The sequence below is a fragment of the Molothrus ater genome, chromosome 2 (genome assembly GCF_012460135.2).
Source record: "Molothrus ater isolate BHLD 08-10-18 breed brown headed cowbird chromosome 2, BPBGC_Mater_1.1, whole genome shotgun sequence".
Taxonomy (NCBI): domain Eukaryota; kingdom Metazoa; phylum Chordata; class Aves; order Passeriformes; family Icteridae; genus Molothrus; species Molothrus ater.
Genome location: NC_050479.2, coordinates 30,043,361 through 30,062,722, shown reverse-complemented (window position 1 = coordinate 30,062,722; position 19,362 = coordinate 30,043,361). Strand labels below are relative to the sequence as shown.

The following is a 19,362-nucleotide window of genomic DNA, read 5'->3' as shown; positions in this document are numbered from 1 at the left end:
TTTCTGGTGATTCTTGAAAAGTGGGGAATAATTTTAATGGTGCATGATTTTCTAATTCATGAGACATTGGTAATCCACTTTACAGAATTTAAACTTTTGGTTTGTTTGAAATTTTTTTGTGGTTTCACAGTGGCACAAGCATTTCAAAGAACCATATTTTATTATTAAAACTCCATCAGTGGTTTTAAACATGTATAAAACATAAATAAAATGCCTAAAGATGTTGTCACTTTGAGCCTTATAGACAACTTGTAATTTAATCAATTTTCATTGAAACTGTCATTTCCATCTATTACCTTAGAATTTTGCCCATTAGTATTTCTGTACTCCTTTATTAGGTAGAGAATCTTTGCTTTTACTTTAAAATGTCTCAATTTTTTCTGAAAATTAAAAATCTTATTCTGTTTCTCAAAGATTCTCTCTGGATTAGCTGACTTTCACTAAAAGCACTTTTTTTTTACCTTTTTTGCCCCCTCCTAACTTTTCAGTGACGAGTATTCAAACTGTATGGCTCAAATTTTTTAGCCTACAGTAGAACAATTTCAGACAAATTGATCAGATTCAACAGCAATGAGAGAGTAAGACTGAGGTCTTGTGTCTTGATTTTTAGTAGTCATGAATCTCAAACATGGTCATTACTAAGTCACTTTGATTGTGTTGTGTGCATTCAACCAACCTTCTACTGTGTGCTGATGTGATATACCAAAAAGAAGTGATTAGAATTAAGATCTGGCATTAAATGATTCTATCTTTATATAGCGGATCATAGTCTTGTAGTCACTAACAGCTGTATTTCTTCTGAATGTGATAGGATAGAAAAGGAAAACAAAATTCAAGAATTTAAAGAGAGAGGACCTTCTTTCCTTATGAAGTGTAGGAGTTTGAATCTCCATGTGTAATAAGGAACTGAAATTGTGTGTTGCAGTATTCACCATCCAGATTCTTTTAGCTTTCTAAATCTGGATCTGCCTACCAGGCTGTATAAAAAAGGGATGTGAAATACTTCCTTCATCTCCTTGCAGTGCTTTAAGGGATGATGGCACTCTTGTAAAGAACAAAGAAACACAGGGGAGGGAGGGCAGCTACCCAGTTTGGTGTCCTGCAATACTGCTGGAAATGCAGTAGCCTCCTGCCTCCAGACTCTTCAGGTCACAGGAACTTTCTGACTTCAAATCTTAGGGCAGTCTCTCAAAGTTTGTGTTTTCTCAAATTGCAACAGGTTTACCCAATAAAAAAGAAATGGATTACTGATGAGAGTCTTTAGCAGATTTCCCAGATCTCTGAAATACATTTCATGTGTTTTTGTCTCATCTATCCACCCATGTTTGTGTCACACTAAGCAAGGTTATCTGTTTTGGATTCAGGGGTTGAACTGAGCTGATTGTGTATCTCACCTGCTTTGTAAGCAAAACAGAGGCTGAGTCTCAGAAGCAGCTCTGTCTTTGGTACCTGCTGTTCTGAGGAACCTCAGAATATGCTGTAAGCCAGTCTTAGTGGTGTTTTTCACTTGCCATTGAAATCAGTTGACTACAAATGAAGCAAGTGAATATAGGCTGCTTCTTGTCCTCCCCCTCAGTGGAAATGTTAGCACTCTCAGCTGGAGCTTATTGCCCCACAGAACAAGTTGTGAAAGAAATTACACGTCCCATTGCTTTCCAACAGGCTCAAAGTTAGCCATCAGCACAGTCAATCTACACCATTGTGCAGTTCTCACTGAAGGCAAGGGAAGTTTCCAGTGGCTGTTTCTACAAGGTCCAGTCTTGCAAAGTTTATTCTCTTTGTGGGGAAAAAAAAAGCACTGTCCTGTCCTGTGGTAGATATCTGCTGGCTCAGGATTTGAGTGCTCTTGTAATACTGCAAAATGCATCCATGAAATAAGAAAATGGCACAAGGAAATCCAGCAGTGCTTTCTGAATTTGAAATGAAATTGCAAAGAAAAATCTAGACACATGACCTGATGTATGAAAATAGCTGTTATGATAAAAATATGTAGCTTCCCATTTGGAAAGCCCTCTTCAGCAGCAGGCAATAGTTACACTGCTCACATGCTCAAAGGAATCTGTTTCACTGGACTTGTGGTGAACTGTGAATCTTGTTGGTTTTTTTTAATAGGCTTTCAGAACAAGCAAGAGCAATTCAGTTTCTTTTTTTTTTTTGGAGAAGAAATGAGAAGCAACTCAAGAAAATGATTCTGATGATTTTTTTAGTAACGTTGATCATGGAATCTGCCCCTGGTAAGGAAAAGTCTCCAATTCAATAATAGAACATTCAAAATATGTGCCAGCTTCTTGACAGTTGCTTGGAGTAGGACAAGTTTTGTTTTTTGCAGCCAAACCTTGTAATTGCCAAGGTTTGGCAATTACAGCCCAGCTCCAGACTTGGGAAATTTGGTCCTAAACACCAAAATTATGAAATGAAAAAACAAGGATGCTACCTGGAGGAACCTGATGATGTTGTATGTGGCCGTAACTGTATGAAGAGATATGGCAAACAAGAGAAAGAGTCTGCTTCTTTTTGTGCCATTCAGAAGTGTGGTCACAATAGTTGCTAATCTCTGAGAACCTCAGGAGAAAGAGAGTCTGAAGTCTGATTTTATTTTTGACTCTTAATCCTTGATCATGGTTCCTTTTCCGTACTTTTAATAACTTTTGTATGCAAAAGTAAATTTGGGAAATTTGTTTGGAAAGGCAGACTTGAAGACTAAATTTTACACACATAATCTCATTCCAAGGCAGTTTTCCAAAGATATTTGAAGTTTTTCAGAAATATATCTACATAATTATTCAGTTTTAATTAAGAAGATAAGGAAATGCAAATGTTAATTTATAGGATCTGTGCTTTTATCTCAAACATGTTTGTCAAGTCAAACCATATGTGAAGAATTTCTCCTCTCCTCTTCCATTTGTGGCAGCTGCTTTAATGTACAGTGGGGCCAGATTCTGCCTTTTGAGCCAATGTAATTCTGACACTGTTGAACTCATGTGAAATAATCATAGAGATAGGGAAATGTCCTTCTATTTTCAGTCCTTTTCTCCTTCTGGTGTTGCTTTGGTAAGATAAAATAAAACCTTGAAAAAGGCTGTTTTTTAGCAAATATTGCAGGAATAAATAAATAAATGCTGCCTAACCATTTTGCTGAAAGAAGTCTTTTCATAAAATGCCATCAGCAAGAAAATCACTTTAAAGTCAGGCTAATGCAATTTTCTGAAATAATAAAATAATGGCTTCGTAATATATTTTTTCCCTTTTCTCTGAAGAGAAACTGTGTCCCCTTCGTGCCTCCATTGATATTCTGGAAGGAGAATACTTTTTCCTTTGTTATCTTGAGTCAAGGCAAGAACATTGTCAGGAAGAATCATATACAATAAACTGGTATAAAGAAAGTGCTGGCAAGCAGCAAGTGATAAAGCAAACACGCAGAATTGTTTCACAAATGAATTTTCTGGAGTTTTGGCCAGCTGAACTCAGTGACTCTGGGAATTATTCTGTCATTCACAGGTGGGTACACAACACAGTGGGTAAATGTCTTGCCTGTGCACATCTATGATGAAGATAATTTCTTTGTCTTGTTTTTTATAGCTAGTGGCATTCATATAAAAGGGGCTTAGGGAACTGCTTTAACTGCAGTGTCATTTCCCACTTCATTTCACAATAACTATCAAAGTAGACCTGAAATATTTACAAATATCTATAAGGAGTTTCAGCCTTTTAAGTGTTCTGTAAACCTTTTGATAAGGCAGGTAACATTTTTGCTGGCTTGTGATTAATTACCAAAGAAAAATGAGTGTCAGGCAACCCTTCTGTCCACTGCCAAGAAAAAGGAGACATTTGCTTGTCTTCTTCCCCAGACTTGTTCTTGCTTGCTGTGTTGAGTGGATCTCATGCTATGAGGCTTGCCAAATCATCTAACTGTATAGTAAAGATTAAACATAGCATAGCTGAATTCTGCTTTCTATGCAAACCTTTGCCTGCATGGAGCCATTCAAAGAACAAATGAAATAATTGGATTTGATTTCTTACTGCTATAGAACACCATGGGTTAAAAGGAGAAATGAGGATGGGCCTCCATTATTTGGTGGAAATTTTCATTGGAACACCTTGAAAGGGATTAAATCAAAAGTTTGCAGCACTGAGTTCTTATGACTAACCCATAATTCAGCATTTACATTTGAAGTAATGATTAATTTGAAGAAGATCACCTTGCATGTAATGATTTGTGCTGTTCTCCAAGTAATATTTTTAAGGTTCTAGGCAGGTTTATAAAGGGGATGGGACTGTGGATACTGAAAAATGCTCTCCACTTTATTCCAGAAATATCTCAAGTTTGATAGTTTACAGTTCTAAGACAGACTTCAATTGTAACTTCCAAGTCAATTTGGAAGCTGAAAATGTTGGTTTTTTAAAAATTCTTCCATGTATCATTACTGTTATCTCCTTACTGATATTATTTTAAAAAGTACTGACTCATGGTATATGAAATGCAAAATATTTTTAATTGTAGGGTAAATACTACGAAAAATTCTATTCATCTATGTTAAATTCAAGAGGATTTTCTTTAGGGATGATGAATATGGTAGTCTGTCTAGTTTGTTGTGCTGTTTTGTTGTGTTGATCAGTTTTCTGTATGGTCACTTCACAAAAAAGCTATTAAATCTAAAAACTCACTCCAATGCCACCTAATTAGTGTCACAAAATGCAGACTGACTAATTTTGGCAAGGGGAAAGGTAGGTGGAGGTCATACCTGAATTGCCAGGCTATTGAAGGAGACTGCCATAATGAGTCCTAAATACTCATAAAGGGCAAAAGAGAAGAGAGCTGTGATAACCTCAGCTTTAATTCATGATCATTGTGGTTTTCTGATTACTTTAAGGACGTGGGGTAATGACAGTAAATCCACAGTAAGTCACGAGATTTCTACAAAATTTCTATGAAAAAGTGTATACCTCAAAACCAAAGGAAGCAGCCTCACATACAGAAGGAGATGACACAAACTGAAGTAAAACTATCAAAATAAAGTTTTTTAAAATGAGGACTTGTTGGAAAACAAAAATGTCAGAATCTTTTATGAAATTTCTTGATTTACTCATTTGCTTAAGAGAGAAACTCAGAAAAAAGTTTTGTTTACATCAAAGCATTCATTTGGAATTGAGAGTTTTGATTTTCTCCTTTTTTGTCTTGTCTTCTAGAACTGTTACATGCTGCATTTTAAAAGTCAGTTTTGAAAGAAAGTATTTTTGGGGAAAAAAATTCTTACTCTGAAACATCTTTTCTTCTTTTTTTTTTAATTTTTAAATTTTTTTTAATTTTTAGATTTCTTTCTGTTAGGCCCATATTTTCTGTTAGGATCAGAATGATGCCAGAATCTGGCAATCCTGTGGAAACTCTTCACAGGTCTCACTGCTGGAACAACAGGCATTAGGGGATTTTTTAATGGGATTTTAATGGGATCTTGGGTTTCGTTCATATGGTGGTTCTCAGTATTGGCAGGCATATTAAATGAGTTGTATTTCAGTAAATACAGAAGGTTATTGCAATAACTGTTTACTGCAGAGACAGAGGACTTTTAGAAGTTTCTGTAAGGAAAAATTATGGGCTGTTGTGGGCTACTGTACTTGTTTAAGATTTAATAAAAATGCCTGAGTGGAATTACTTTAATTTCAGAGTATTTATAGTAGGTTAAAAGTTTTACTTTTGAAAGAAGATATGCTAAGTATATTTTTATTTATATTGTTAATTTTAAACTATTTAATTTAGAGTTAGGTGTTTGTAAGCTACATGGGAAATAATTTTATAACTTTAGGCAGTTTCAGGGAAAAATGTGACAATTACATATACTGCAGATTTTCAAGAAAAGAAGACAACATGTTGACAGATTTTGCAAACTAATTAAATGTAGGATTTTTTTTTGTAGGATTTTTTTTTTCTGATGTGTTACAACTGACAGTATGTAAGAAGCAAGAGGTGAAAGTAATGTAACAATGGTTTTATGATGTTTTAACCACATTTTTTTTTTTTGCTTAAAGAGTAATCAGAAATTTTACAGTTAAACCAGATGTGTCCTGCTGAGACATACATAGACAGCTGAAGTGTGCATATATGTGTGTTGACATGCTCACATGTGTTTGTTAGTACACTAGACTTAGGATACAAATTCAGGAATCAATGGACATCACATATAGGCTGAATGTGTCCATCTTCAGCAACATTCTTGAAAATAAAAACTGAACTTAGAGTAAGTGTGGTAAGCAGCAAAAACTGTGTCACAGGTCTTTGCAAAGATTTGTAATTTGTATGGGTTTTTTTTTATAGCCTGTATCCTGTGGCTGTCAAAGAGAAAAACAGAGTACAAAAAATCAGGTCATCAGGTTGCTCTATTTTGGTAACCTTGAAATTGAGAGAACTTAGAGGTCCCTGAAAAAACCAAAAAACTGCAGAGGACCATGATAAACACATGATAAATTTTAAAATCCAAATATTGCTCAATTTTTCAATATGTTTAGAACAACTGAAAGCCATGGGAGCATACATATAAAGTTAATACTGCAATTTGGAAAGTGAAGTGACAGCTTCTGCAGAAAATTGCAATATGAGATAACACTGGCTGGTTGCAGTAAAACAGCTAAGGGATTACTTAGAATTGGCTATGTATCCAGTAAGCTTGGTTTATATTCTCTGAGGGCTTTCACTTCCCTGTATCATCTTCTGAGTCAAGCTGGATTTTGTTGTTCCTTCTTGGTGGGTTTGTTGAGGGGGGAGATTGAAAAGCTGTTAAACCAGAAATGGTTTTGTTCCTGACAGAATATCACTGGAGACTCTTAACAAGTCAAAACAATGATAAAAATATATAGCAATTCAGACACTAGCAGTTTAAAAAATCCAACTAAATGGGTTTTTGTGTGTGTGTGTGTGTGTTGAAAACCATGCTACATGGCAGACAACTAGAAATTATGTATGAAAAAATTCATCTTTGTTTGCACTGGTATGGTTTTAATACCTTCCAGGGGCATTCTCCTTGCCAGATGTTGGCTCATCAGGTAGAATATCTTGATCCCCTTTGAGTGGTTTCCCAGATAGGATCACAGAATAAATCCTCTGTGGAGTAACAGTGATGGGGAGAACATGTGGCTTTACGGACCTTTTTCTTTCATCTGCTGAATCTAGCGAGTAAAATCATTTGCATTTCATGGCTCAGTCTGTAATTAATTCTCTGACAGTATTCAGATTAGCAGTGATGCCTAAAGAAACACACAGACTCAGTGGAATTAATTGGAATTAATGTTTATGTCCACACCTAAACTTATCTTAGGTACCTTTGCTGTCAGGGAGGGAAAGGCCTTTCTGGGTCACAGGTGATCGTGTCCTAAACAAAATATGTAAAATAGGTCCAATAAACTGCACTGTAACAGGGTCACTTCTGATGTGGTCCCACTGCTGACTGTGATTAGTAGCTCTGATTTAAATGTGTAAATAAGGTGTTTTGTAAATAAGAATAGGTGAGAAGAGCTCCACGCATCGTGAATACCCACATGAGCTCGTCTCTGATGGAAAAGCTTTGGTAAGGTTTTTCCTGTTTGTGACAGCATAGTTAGCTCATTTACCAAAACCACTATGTTTTGGTTTAAAGAGTCAATTACAGCTAGGAGTAATGAACATCTCAAGTGAGTAGAGAACCTCTGTAGCTGGAAAAAGGGCTACAATGCAAAGAGGGTGAGCAGAATACATAAATACATTTGTTTCAGGAGCTTAAAAAGCAGAAAAGAAACAACCCAAGACTTGGTCTAAATTCATAATAAAAATGATGTTGTGATAGCTCTTCTGAATCTTGTACACTCAAAAGACATGTCAAGAATGGTGTTTAAGCTGATGTACTCACCAGGGATGCTTTTCCATTCCAACTCCTTTGTCCTCTTGGACTTTCTCATTGAAACAATTCTTGACTAGTTGCAGTTCTGGAAGAAATTTGTTTTTCTTTTCTTGGAGGCAGGAAGATTCAAACATATTTATGAAGACATGACTGACATTGGAGGGAAGTTCTCTGTGATTGCTGCTTTTCCTTTGTCAGGCCCTGCTTGTTCAGAAAACAAATGAGAGCTCTATGCACTAATTGCAAAATCTCACCCATTAACTGACAGAATCTCACCCACTAACTGACAGCAGCATATGGCTTTCTCTTAAGTTCTAACTTTGCCAAATAAAAGTTCTTCAGGTTCCTTTCCCTTGGTAGTCATGTATTTGGATATATCAAACAGTGAAATTACAGCTATAATCTGATTCTTTCAAGGAATATATGGATAGAAGCTAGTAGATATCTAAATAACAATGACCTATCTCATTTCTAATTTTACAAATATATTTTTCTGTCATGGCTTTTAATCTTAGCAACACATATGAAATTAAACCTGCAAATTCTTCAGCTGATTCAAGGTCCAAAATTCTTTGATGCTGTCATGTAGCTATGGATGATGTCACAGATTGTTGCATCCTTGTTCAGGTCAATGTAGCATATACTGTCATGTTCCATAGATATAATTGTATTGTCAAATGTCTTGTGATAGTGCATTTAGTTTAGGTAACCTGTTTGGTTAAAGGAAATTACACTTATTTGGGAGTGGGAAAGTGATAAGGGGAATAAATGTAATTTGCTCACTGTAGAAGTACTTTTTACCTAACAGATGTATTTGAGAATTTGTGTTTTGTAACTCACCAAGCTGCATTATTTTAGAAAGCTCCTAAAACTGATTTTGATTTTTTTTTTTCTTAGCAATGGAAAACAAAATATCACAATTCAAAAGTGGACATTGAATGTACTTGAAAGAAATAAAAGCAGCTGTTTCAATGAAAATCATTTAACTACAGAAATTAAAAGTGCTGGAACTGGTCATTCACTGAAATGCAGCGATTTGTCTGTCCATGAAAATGACAGCATAACATGGTATAAGGTAATTACTGAAACAGTGTCACTCAAATCATTGGCTGTAGAAACAAAACATCTGATTGCAGGAACTATTAATTGCAAACAAATTTTTAGAAGCATCTACAAATATTGTAAAGCCTTAATTTCTCATGGGATTAGGGGGAAAAACTTTAGACAGATACACAAAACAAAGCTTTTGTCTGCTTTCCAATTTGTTTAAAAAAATACCTGTTTCAGAAGTTATTAAACTAGTAGTTTGGAATGATAAAAGATGTGATGTGCATGTCTGTTTGCTGATTTTGGCAGCAGCTGGTTTAGCCAGCTGCTACTTTGCTGATACAGATATTGTACTGATGCTAAATGAGATGCCAAGATTTTTATTTTACAGTTGGCATGTACTTGCAAAGTAATTGCAAACTTTTCAATTTTGCAGTTTCTGAACAGTGTGTAACAGATCCACTTCTGTTCATTTTTGGCAAATCATCTCTTTGGGGTGTGCTCCTTATTCCTCTCAGGTCTCCTGGTTGGAGTAACAGGCCCTGTTCACCCCAAGATCAATCAGCTTCAGGAAGGGATTTTGACTGATGTAGTACAGGCATCTGGAGTAGCGTGGCAAGAATGAGCTACAGCCCTGTTCTCTTGTCTTTGGAGGCCTGGGAGGATGGGACCATTGATGGATAGGGCCACAGGTTGTTAAGCTTTCCACAACTGCAGTATTCTCAACTTCTAATGGGTTAAATGTTCAAATGTTGCATTTAAGTGACCATGAATAAAAATTGGGCCTGCACTTCTTTTGGGTCAGATACATGTAATTGAGAGTGTGAAAAGGTGATGGTGGCACTGTTTCAAAAAAAAAAACAAAACAAACTTAATTTCTTTAATATTTTGAATGCATGTTTGCTGCAGAATAGTATTTTCTGGTTTTATTGATGCAGGACTGTAAGAATTATGAACATGAAACAGAGAGGGAGCTACATTTTAGAGCCTTAACAGTACAGAACTCTGGGATATATACCTGTAAAATTTTAATCAGTCATGAAGGAACAATCTACCACAGCACAAATACAATTAAACTTGTAGTAGAAGAAGGTAAGAAAGCTTTCTGAAATTTTGAAGTGTAATTTTTGTTCACTTAACTAAGGAGATTTTAAATTGCAGTTCTTGTTTGATAAATATATACCAGGGGGAAAAAGTCTGGTAATCTGAACTACTTCAGAATAATTTGAGAAGTAAAAAAGGGGAAGTTGAGATATTACCAGTTTTGGAAAATGTATTTAGCATGTTTTCCCTACAGTTTTATTTTTTTTCAAAATAGCTGCTCTAAGTAAGCCATACAGACTACTAAGAATTGTACACAAGAGCCTTTCCAACCATTGCAGATTGTACTCTGTATATATATGTATGTGAAAAAAATTCAACAAGACATACTGGGTTTTAAGCTACTCAGTAACACCAGAATCCAGATATTGTTCTGTGAATTGAATGGAATGTTTGTGATTAATTTTACATATGGAGCAATTATGTAACTTTTACTGTGGAAGAACACAGGTGAGGTATTACTTCAATAACAATACTTCTATTTTAGATGCACCAGAGGCTTTCACTTTGGAGATAGTTGGACGTGATGAAGAAATTGAAACAGAAATAGGTATGAAATTAATACAAATATCTTTGAAGTAGCTACTCTACCTATATGCTTTTTTCTGATTTCTTTATGGTTGATGGTCTGGATAAGTGGAATCAAACTAATTGTGCATCATCCAGTATGGGATCTAACATCACATCTGGTAATGCTTTGCCTAATGTATTCCATGATTGATACACAAGTACATTAAATGTACCCTTTCACAGAGGCTGAAGCTGAGGCTGCTGCTACAGCCTGCAAGAGAAGGTGGTGATAAAACATCTCTCCATGGCTTTCTTTTGTAGATAGCAAACCTCATGAAGGAATGTGTAAAAGATGTATGGTTTACTCAGTGAACAGCAGTAATGAGTAATCCTGCTGCTACCTGATGTGGTTGAGAATGTTATTCTTCAGGGAAATGAGGAGTGTGACGTGTGACAGTGCTGGCAGTGTGTGCATTTATATCTGTATTGTCAAGAGACCTTACCTGTGCTTCTAGCTGGAAGTAGGTTAGATAAAATGATCTGCAGGCTTCACACAGTCTTGGACAGGATCCAGTATTTTGTGATTGAGGCTGTAATTAATTTCTTTTCTCTTCTCTTCTCTTCTCTTCTCTTCTCTTCTCTTCTCTTCTCTTCTCTTCTCTTCTCATTACTTAATCTTTCCTTTCTCCAAGTCTTACTCCCTCTATGGCTCATACCTGTATCTCATTTACCTAATTTTCCTTCCTTCCTATCAGTACTGCTTGGTAAGTCCTTTTCCCAATGGTAGTACCAATCCTATGATGCCCCATACCTCCCAACCTCCCAGAATGCCCTTTCTGCACATTTCCTCCTCATTACTGTGCTTGTCCCAGCCCTTAGAAGTCAGCAGGGTTTGGCATCAAATGCTTATGAAGTACCTGTCTATAGTAGAGGAAATGCATTGTACTTGAATATCTGTACTTGAATATCTGTGTATAGGCTTTGGCCCGGGAGGTCCTGGTTGCCCTTGATGGGCTGCAGCTGTGATGCCCTTAATTGGGCTGCAGCTGTGACCAATGAAGATGACTGGGATAAAAGGGGGTGGGTTAGCTGGTCAGGGAGAGCCTTGGAGGAGCCCTGACCTGAGAGAGAACAGCATGCAGGAGGAGTCTGTGAAGATCTGCAGCTGTAAGAATGCACCGAGGAGGTATGGACTTCAGAAATCTGATAACAACAATATGAGACTCTAGAAATAGAACAACAACACCTGTCTTCCATCCCTTATCTGCCTTGATAGGATCATTTGATAAGGTCATTGAACTTTCTGCTGAGTGATGAGACAGGTGGCATGGTGGAGAGTGAAGGGAATTTAGGATGAGCTGTGTCCATGATCTTTAAAATCTATCATTGCTTAGGATAGTGTTCTATGATATTTTTCTCCATACAACTGTTGTGTATGGTGGAAATGCTAGAGTTGCAAGGCCAATGATACTAGGTTAGGTCTGTGCAACTGTAATTTGGATTTCTAAGGTCTGAATCTATGATGGCCAGTTTTTCATCTGGCTCTTGCTTTGAAGGTTCTAGAAGTATCTGATAAGTCTTGAGAAGCTTTGTGTGCTCTTAGAGAATTGCTGGGTAGGCCTTGCTTAGTGGAAAGTGTTTGTGCATGATGGTCTGAAGAAGGAATAACATGCATTTTTCCTGCCTTAAAGAGCATTCTGGTTGCTAGAAATGATGCTGCAATAACCAATTTCCCTAGAAATGATGCTGCAACCTAGAAACTGTAGTTGTAGCTAGCTTCAGGTCAAGCTTCCCTTGGCAGAATTAAAAAATCTCACACTCCAGAGCTGCAGTCTTCTGCCCTTATTTATTCCAAGTGTATAATTGTCCTCTTAGTTTTGCAATTTCTTGAAACTATTGGAACTTTATGGGGTGCCTTCTCTCAGTTACACTTAGTGTTTTGAAATGGAACAAGTAGCTGATGCATTAAATGACTTCTTCATCTGTTCAGGAATTTCCAGTTGCGATACTGAGATAAGAATTTGTTCTGTGCATGTTCAGCAGGTGCTTTGGTTTTGTTCAGTAATGATATATAGTTTCCCTATTACAATTAGTTGCGTGTAATTCCCCTTACCAGTTACTTACTTTTACCTGGCCCTGGAGCACTGGTGATAGGTTTTCCTCTTCTGTTCTCAGACTGCAGAACACAGTCTGGTTTATAGAATCATGGAATATCTCAAGTAGAAGAGACTCATAAAGATCATCAAGTCCAATTCCCTTTAGGTTTCTAAAGCCTGAAATTCTCAGGTGTATTTAAACCCACCTGGCTTTGATGATTAATCTCAGAGAAAGCAATGGATGATTGTCACTCTGCTGCAATGCATGATTGCTGAGGCCACCACCAGTGCAGGTGTAACACCTATAAAACATTGAGCAGGGGCTACAAAATTTAGAAGGGAGCTCAGCTTATAGGTTATGTTTTCTGGAAAGCTTTACTGTGCTGTGTACATGAATACTACTTCTCACTAAATCTTCGCATGCTATGCTTTTTTTTTAGGTAAAGAAGAGATATTCAATTGCACAGGTTCCTTGGGTGATTATATGCAAGAAGATGCCAGCCTCTACTGGTTAATTAACCAAACATTTCCAGAACAATGCACAGGTATCCCTGAGAATGAACCTTCAATATGTGAAGAAGAACTCAAAACACTACAGTAGGTTTCCTGAAAATGCTGCATTTAGTATGTGATAATGTCCTACACTTTGTGGAACTGCAAATTCAGTAAAAAACACACCCTGAGTGTTTTCTCCAGAAACTTTTACTCAAAATCTGCCTCTCAGGTGGTTTTAGGTTTTTGCACAGATAGTGTTGCTAATGCCATTCCTTATTGCAGGTTGGGAAACAAGTTCTATATCACAAGGCTCCTACGGATTAAAAAAGTAAGAGAGGAGGACATGCATCATAATTTCACCTGCAGGTTGCAAGCTGATGAAACCACACAGATAAAAATAGTAAAACTGAAGAAAGGTATGGCATAATCTAGAAATAATTTATTAATCAGTCTTCTCAATCCTGAGGGCATTTCAAAACACTGCTCCAAATACTGTCTGCTTATGAAGGCCCTCACACATCTAGTGCTGGACCTAACAACCCCGGGTGATTCTTCCTGCTCTCAGACAGGGAGAGGAGGAGTGCAAAGCAAAAGAAATACAGACTACAATGAGAATGTCTTGATGTCTTTGTAAAAACTTCACAAAGATTTAAGTGTTAACAATCTGTTTTTGGAACTAAAACCCTCAAAGATTAATAATAATGATTAATAATAATACTAATAATAATGAAGAAAGGCCTGAAAGAGACTGGAGCAAAAAAATGCAGAAGTATCTTGGCCAAAGAGATTAAATGGGACTTTAAGGACTTATGGATGGGACTGAGAGAGGGGTGAAAGGTAGATAATAAGAAGAAATAATAAAAAACCTGAAGGAAACTCATCACAAAAGTGACCATCATTTTAAGATGCTGTACATCCATGAGGATCTGCAATGTCAGTCCTGATCTCACATAACCTGCACACACACAAATGAACTGTATGTGATTTGTGTCCAAGATTGCTTCTCCTGTTTTTGCATTAGAGGATGTTTTCTAGTTTCTCTCTTAGTGTGGCATGTATATGTGCTTGAACCATTAGCAGGAAAGGATTCCCATCAACATTGTGGGGTTTTTTTTAGGTGATTTTTAGGTGCCATCAGTATTTGATACAGTAATCTTGCTAGATAATACTCTTTATTAAGGCTGTAATTTGCTTTTTTTCTCTCTTACAGGGAAGATCCAAGACTTGCCAGTGCACGTATTTACCACTGCAATGGTCCTTGCTCTGCTATTTCCATTTGTTGCCATAGCTGTGGTGTTTGTGTTTGTGATGTTTAGGGTCGACTTCGTTCTATTTTACAGAAATATTTGCAGGAGCGATGATACTGCTGGAGGTATGACTTTGCTAATGCTGACATTGAAATAAGCATATCGATGAAAAATATTTTCTGGCAGGTTCTATGAAGAAATCAGCTTTGAGGAAGATAAAAAAAATTATCTTAAATCCAGGAGTAGTGTGAGAAAAAACAAAGAATATATAAAAAAAGAACTTGATGGTCAGGTGCTAACATGTGTTTGTTGTATATGTGTGGCAACGACAGCAGATAAACAGAGTGGAGAAGCTACCTCTGGAGCAGGCACTGGAAGGGATGTGGTTGGATGCTGTTCAGATGAGCTCTGTTCTGCCATGTTCTTCATGGCAAAACACAAAAGTTGATTGGGTTGGAGAGGTTTTCAGTTGTCCACGGAGGTTTTCAGTTGTCCACGGAGGTTTTCAGTTGTCCACGGAGGTTTTCAGTTGTCCACGGAGGTTTTCAGTTGTCCACGGAGGTTTTCAGTTGTCCACGGAGGTTTTCAGTTGTCCACGGAGGTTTTCAGTTGTCCACGGAGAGGATGAACACTCTGGAGTTTTCAGATGGGCAGACTGACATAAATTCATTTTTACCTCACTGATGCCCTTCAGTGAGGTGAAGCTTAAAATATTTCTTTGGCTGTAGAGGCCATTGCACATTTATAGGTTTGTCACTACATGCTCTTAAGGAGAGCAGGAGTGCACAGTCCCAGTATCTTACCAGGCAGCAGCTCTGTGGCCTTCACAGCAAGCAAACATGAAATGACTCAATTTTAGGAATAATTTTTCTGAAAATTGTGGTGACAAAACTTGCTATATATATGGGTCTGATTTTCTTGGTCTTTCTTGGTCTCTAAATCAGCTTGAATATAACTTGAATAAACTGCAATGCTTGGAAATTTTTGGATAATGGGTGGATGTAACTGGAGCCTGCCAGTGTTGTTATCTACTTGTTGATATCAGCTACCACAGTAACTTACACTCACTCAGGGAGGGTCTCTGAGGACCTGGACTGTGCTGCCCTGGAGGAGCTGCCTGTTGGGTACTAGGCAGTGGTTTTCCTATTCCTAGAGCTCTTGAAGGTGTGGGTTTCATGGTGTTTACTTTGTGCTCTCTCTTATGAACCACATGCAGTAAAGTATTCAGAAAGGGAAGCAAAGAAGTGCAGTTTAACAAGCAAAGGCATATGTGCTGGTGTATCAGCCCTGATAGTTGCTCTGTGGTGCAGTGTGGTGGACCTCGCCTCTGGATTGGTCTTTGATTTTCTGTCTGTAAATTAGTGCCCCGACCCAGACCAGACATGCCATACTCTCATAACAAAAATAATTAACTGGTTTGTTCTCTCTTTTGCCAGTACCCATTCCACTTGATACTGTTCAACACAGTGTACAATAAATGTTGAAATCTGCAACATCACTTAAACAGCAATTAAAAAAAAACAACTAATTTTTTTCAGTTAACAGACATCTTTTTTGCTTCCCTTCATATCTTGATTTTCACAGATGTGACATTAAATGGTTAAATTAATCTGATTTTATTTAAAAAGCACCTTAATGTAGAAAGGAAATATTTTCAAGTATTTTCAAATGCAATCAGAATCTTTTGTATCAACTTTAAATTTCTTTTTTGAATCTCAAGGAGAGTGTTTGAAGACTCTTCAAAGTCTTCAGAAGAAAGATCAGGAATTTCTAGATGCTTTACCATGGAGATACTAAGTTTGGAAACCAGAATGGTGAATCAGATACTGGATTTCTAGTGGTTGATAACAAGGCAACAATTGTTGATTTATTTTCAGATGGAAAAGAATATGATGCATTTGTGTCTTACCTGAAAGACTGTGTTTCTCCTACTGAAGAAGAGAGAGAATTTGCTTTGAAGGTGTTGCCCATGATATTAGAAGAAAACTTTGGGTACAAGTTATGCATATTTGAGAGGGATGTATTCCCTGGAGGAGGTAAGTGTATTGAATATTCTTGTCATTAAATAGGCTCATCGTTCTCACACAAAGGTAGAAGTCTATAATTAGAAGGAATTCTGTCACATGTTGTGCATTGAAAGGTTACATTTTTCATTTAATCTGGACTGTGTGCATGCAAAGTTTGGTTGCAAACATTTTACACATTTTATAGTTATATTTATGAATTCATATACCCTCACACATGCATACGTAAATCACTAATTGTAAAGAATCAAGATGAAAAGATCAAAGAGCAAGCATCAAGAAAGTTAAGGTGAGGACTCAGAAGATATCACATATTTCCCAGTAACAGTGCTTTTGCTCTGATTTTGCTGAGGGCCAATGAATGAACTCACATTTATTGCACAGAGCAGCTGATGACTCTGGTACTAGTCATTCTTAGGTAACTTGTATGTTTTCTGTATCTTCGATGTGATGGTTGAAACAATTTTCTGGATGAAATGGGTGCCATAACAAAATAGAAATAAGAAATGGAATTTTGTTTGGCCTATGGATGTATCTGGCACCTGCCTTTTCCTTGGACAAAAGGTACTATGAGTTTCTATTTAGTCCAAAGATCCAGCTGATGAATGAAATTTCATTGTGCAAACCACAGAACAAGAGGATCAGTTACCCTCCTTCATTAATCAGGATCTTGTCCCTTTATATCCATTCCTGAAAATTTTTTCTATCCTGAGAGGAGCCACAGCTCTTCCAAGCCCTTTCTTCTTACCTATTCTCATTCTGTAAGTATTAAAAAATTGTTTACTGAAGTGTGCAGTCTGATTCTTTCAATAGTTTTAGATTATTTCCTTTTCTCTGTTCTGATCCATTGTGAACACATAAAATAGAATATTTCCTTCTTTGTACAGGAGCCTTTGGTGTTGTAATACCCTTGTTCATACCCTCCTTTTACCCTCAGTTTTCTCTTGCTTAGGTTAGTTCTGCAGTTTGCTTTGCCTTTCTCTACAAGTAATGTTTTCTAGATCTCTGGTTTATGTAGACTCTGTCCCCTGGTGTTAAAACAAGCACTGGAAGCTGTTAACGAAAATTCAATTTGATATTTAAAGGATATCACCATTCATTTTCATTCATCACTTTTCATACCAAAAGTCAATCTAAAACACAGTTGGCACTCCTTTTGTCATCACATGCTGGTCTTCTCAGCCCTAGATTACTGGAAATAGATTTGGGTGTTTGGTGTCATAAAGGAAGGTGTAACCCCAGGGTTACAAAATGCTTGGAGAGAAGCTGCTGTTTGTGCCTTTCTGTGGAATCACTCCAATGGTATCTATTAGGAAAGAGCAAAGAGATGTCTGGTTGGGGGAAACCTAATTTTGCTGTTGCCTTCTGTCCATGTGACTACTGCCAGACAGCAGTCTAGGGTAGATGGAGATTATCAGCACGTTTATGTCTGCTCTAGAGAACAATCTTTCACTGTACCTGAGTTAATTTTTGGAGACTCCTAATATTTAATACATATTAATCTCTTCATAAGGACAGGATACTTACACACTGTCACTTTATAAGAGGGACATTTTTAGTACATATGTGAATTTAAAAGATAAGTTGATTTTGTCCCTGTCCTTTCAATTTAATATAACAATAAATTTATCTTTAATTTGCAGCACTTGTTGATATCCACTCATTCATTGATAAAAGCAGAAGATTAATCATTATACTGAGCCAGAACTACGTTTCTGACAGAGCCATATATGAACTTGAGAGTGGACTTCATAAAGCTCTAGTTGAAAGGAAAACTAAGATCATATTAATTGAATATATGCCTATAAGTGACTACAATTTCTTGCCAGAATCACTGTCACTTTTACCATCAAAGAGGGTGGTGAAATGGAAAAAAGATAAATCTCTTCCCGTGAATTCCAGATTTTGGAAGAACCTTCGTTATCTGATGCCAGCAAAGCCTATCGAGACAAAGACCAAAGGGCACTATAGTGACCTTGAATCAGGCTCAGAAACTGCTCAACCCTGGACTGAGGGCTGTGACTTTAATGCAATCATATAACAATTCTGGAGACTGAAGATGTAGCAGAAAACTGTGTTTTTCTAACTAGTAGAACTAAATAATCTAATATTTTTGGAAATAGTTGATTAAGAGGCCAGCTCTGAGATCTGAGAAGAATGCAGAAGTCATTGCAGTGGCCAGGATGTCAACCCCAATTGATAAATCCTATCCCAGAGAAGGTTTCCTCAGCAATCTGCACAAGGAACAGAAGTTTTGTTCTGCTTAGGACTTAGCACATGGCATGAAGCACAATGAAAAACATTTTTATTTCATGATTTTCAGTCATGTAGAATGATACTATTTTTACTTGCATATGCTTTTTAGGCCCTTCAATAAATAAACCAGTACTTACAATCTCTTATTATTAGGATGCTCTTTGTTTTATATTTTGGTATTTTCTAAGGATTGTAAGTAGACCCAAACAGCTCCTGCCTTAAAGAGCTTGGCATTCAGGCTTTGGGCAACATCAAGTAGAAAAAAACCCAAACCAACAGAAAAAGGGAGGTTATAAAAAGTAGGGCAGTTTTGGATGGTTTAACAGTATTTACTACTGCGTCATACATGGTGTACAACTGGGAATCATTTGAAGGTATGATGAAGGCTGTTTACATCCTATTTCACTGAGAAGATTGCAAATGCTCATTTTGACTGGGAGAAGAGGGGGGGTGGGATAGAAATAACGGTATTTTGTTAATGTGCGCTGATACCACACTGGAACCAATTGCCCAGAGAGGTTGTGGAGTCTTCCTAAATGGACATATTCAAGAACTGACTGGACATAATTCTGTGCAATATGCTCTGGGATGACCCTGCTTGAGCAGGAGGTCAGACCAGATGTCCCACTGTGGTCCCTTCCAAACAGACCTGTTCTATGATTCTGTTATACCCTGAGCTGCCTTCAGCTATTGCATGTAGGGGAATTAGGTGAAAATGAGG

General features: G+C 37.1%; 1 protein-coding gene across 1 annotated transcript; it reads left to right on the top strand.

Annotated features, from left to right (window-relative positions):
- Positions 1 to 2,154: 2,154 nt before the first annotated feature.
- Positions 2,155 to 18,787, top strand: IL18R1 (interleukin 18 receptor 1). The gene is made up of 10 exons (XM_036384115.1): positions 2,155 to 2,234; positions 3,258 to 3,498; positions 8,763 to 8,940; positions 9,851 to 10,004; positions 10,501 to 10,563; positions 13,060 to 13,216; positions 13,397 to 13,530; positions 14,325 to 14,486; positions 16,239 to 16,397; positions 18,029 to 18,787. Exons 1-10 carry the CDS (start codon positions 2,186 to 2,188, stop codon positions 18,424 to 18,426), a joined length of 1,695 nt encoding a protein of 564 aa, XP_036240008.1. The 5' UTR covers positions 2,155 to 2,185; the 3' UTR covers positions 18,427 to 18,787.
- The last annotated feature ends 575 nt before the right edge of the window (positions 18,788 to 19,362 follow it).